This window comes from Suncus etruscus, chromosome 9 (assembly GCF_024139225.1).
Source record: "Suncus etruscus isolate mSunEtr1 chromosome 9, mSunEtr1.pri.cur, whole genome shotgun sequence".
Lineage (NCBI taxonomy): Eukaryota > Metazoa > Chordata > Mammalia > Eulipotyphla > Soricidae > Suncus > Suncus etruscus.
In genome coordinates, this window is record NC_064856.1 from 97880821 (window position 1) to 97882443 (window position 1623).

General features: G+C 40.4%; 1 protein-coding gene across 1 annotated transcript; it reads left to right on the top strand.

Annotated features, from left to right (window-relative positions):
• Positions 1–363: 363 nt before the first annotated feature.
• On the top strand, positions 364–1290 carry LOC126017799 (olfactory receptor 4B1-like). Its single transcript, XM_049779852.1, has one exon. It carries the CDS (start codon positions 364–366, stop codon positions 1288–1290), a length of 927 nt encoding a protein of 308 aa, XP_049635809.1.
• Positions 1291–1623: the final 333 nt, after the last annotated feature.

Sequence of the window (1623 nt, forward strand, 5' to 3'; positions counted from 1 at the left end):
AGATGGAAGAGATGGGCCAAGAACATGAACATTATTATAATAATAAATAAATATGAATAAGAAAAAAAAGCCTAGTTCTTAGTCTCAGATTTACACTTTGTGTGCCACTGAGCAAACATTTCTTAGGAAATAAATTTTAAAGTATCTGATATTTAACTTCTAATATATAAATTGTTATTGGACTTCTAATTGGTGCTGAATGAGTCCCTGTTGGTTAAATGAATGATACTGTGATACTTGTATTTTGTAAAGTGTTTCACTCTGTCTAACATGCTAATTTAAGCCAAATTAATGCGACATCAGTGTTTGTTTATTGCAGGTCTCTCAGTGCCTTACATCCAGCTCATCTGAACAGATTCTAGGATGAGTAAAAATAATGTGACTGAGTTAATTATTGTCGGTCTTTTCCAAGACCCAGAGGTGCAGAAAGTGTGCTTTGTGTTGTTTCTTCCTGTGTATTTGGCCACGGTGGTGGGCAACGGCCTTATTGTTGTGACAGTCTATTGCAGTAAGAGTCTGAGTTCCCCCATGTACTTCTTCCTTAGCTATCTGTCACTGGTAGAGATCAGTTACTCTTCCACGGTTGTTCCTAAATTCATCACAGACTTACTTGCCAAGATCAAAACCATCACTTTGGAGGGTTGTTTGACTCAGATATTCTTTTTTCACGTCTTGGGAGTTACTGAGATCCTCCTGCTCACAGTTATGGCTTATGACCGTTATGTAGCTATCTGCAAACCCCTCCATTATACAACCATCATGAGCCGACCTGTGTGTCGCCTTCTGGTGGCTGGTTCCTGGCTGGGGGGTTTGGTTCACTCTATGTTGCAAATCTTTGTCACTGTTCAGTTACCCTTCTGTGGTCCCAATGTGATTGACCACTACTTCTGTGACCTCCATCCCTTATTCAAGATTGCCTGTGCTGATACTTCTGTAGAGGGCATTATTGTGTTGTCCAATAGTGGATTAATCTCTGTCTTATCCTTCCTCCTCTTGGTGACTTCTTATATTGTCATCTTGGTCAACTTGAGAAACCACTCTGCTGAAGGGAGGCGCAAAGCCCTCTCCACCTGTGCCTCTCACATCATGGTGGTCATCTTGTTCTTTGGACCTGCCATTTTCCTCTACATGCGGCCCTCCTCCACCTTCACTGAGGACAAACTGGTGGCTGTGTTCTACACAGTCATCACCCCCATGCTGAACCCCATCATCTACACACTCAGAAATACTGAGGTTAAAAATGCCATGAGGAATTTGTGGTGTAAGAAGGTATATTCAGGGATGGAATAACAATGAAAATTTAAAAATAAATTAGCAGGGCTGGAGTGATAATACAGCAGGTAGGGAATTTTCCTTGCACACAGCTCACCCTGCATCGAACTGTAGCATCCTACATGGTCCCCCAAGTACCACCAAAGTGTAATTCCAGAGAGCCAGGAAAAACAGTCTGAGCATAGCTGGGTGTGGCCCAAATACTTTTCTCTACAAAAGTTAGCAAGAAGAGATTGATCTTATATATATTTAGATTTTCATCAATTATGAACAGAACAAAAGTTAACTTCTTTACATTTTGCTATGTTATACTTTAAAATTTTATAGTCCATGGTATCACTGATAGACATT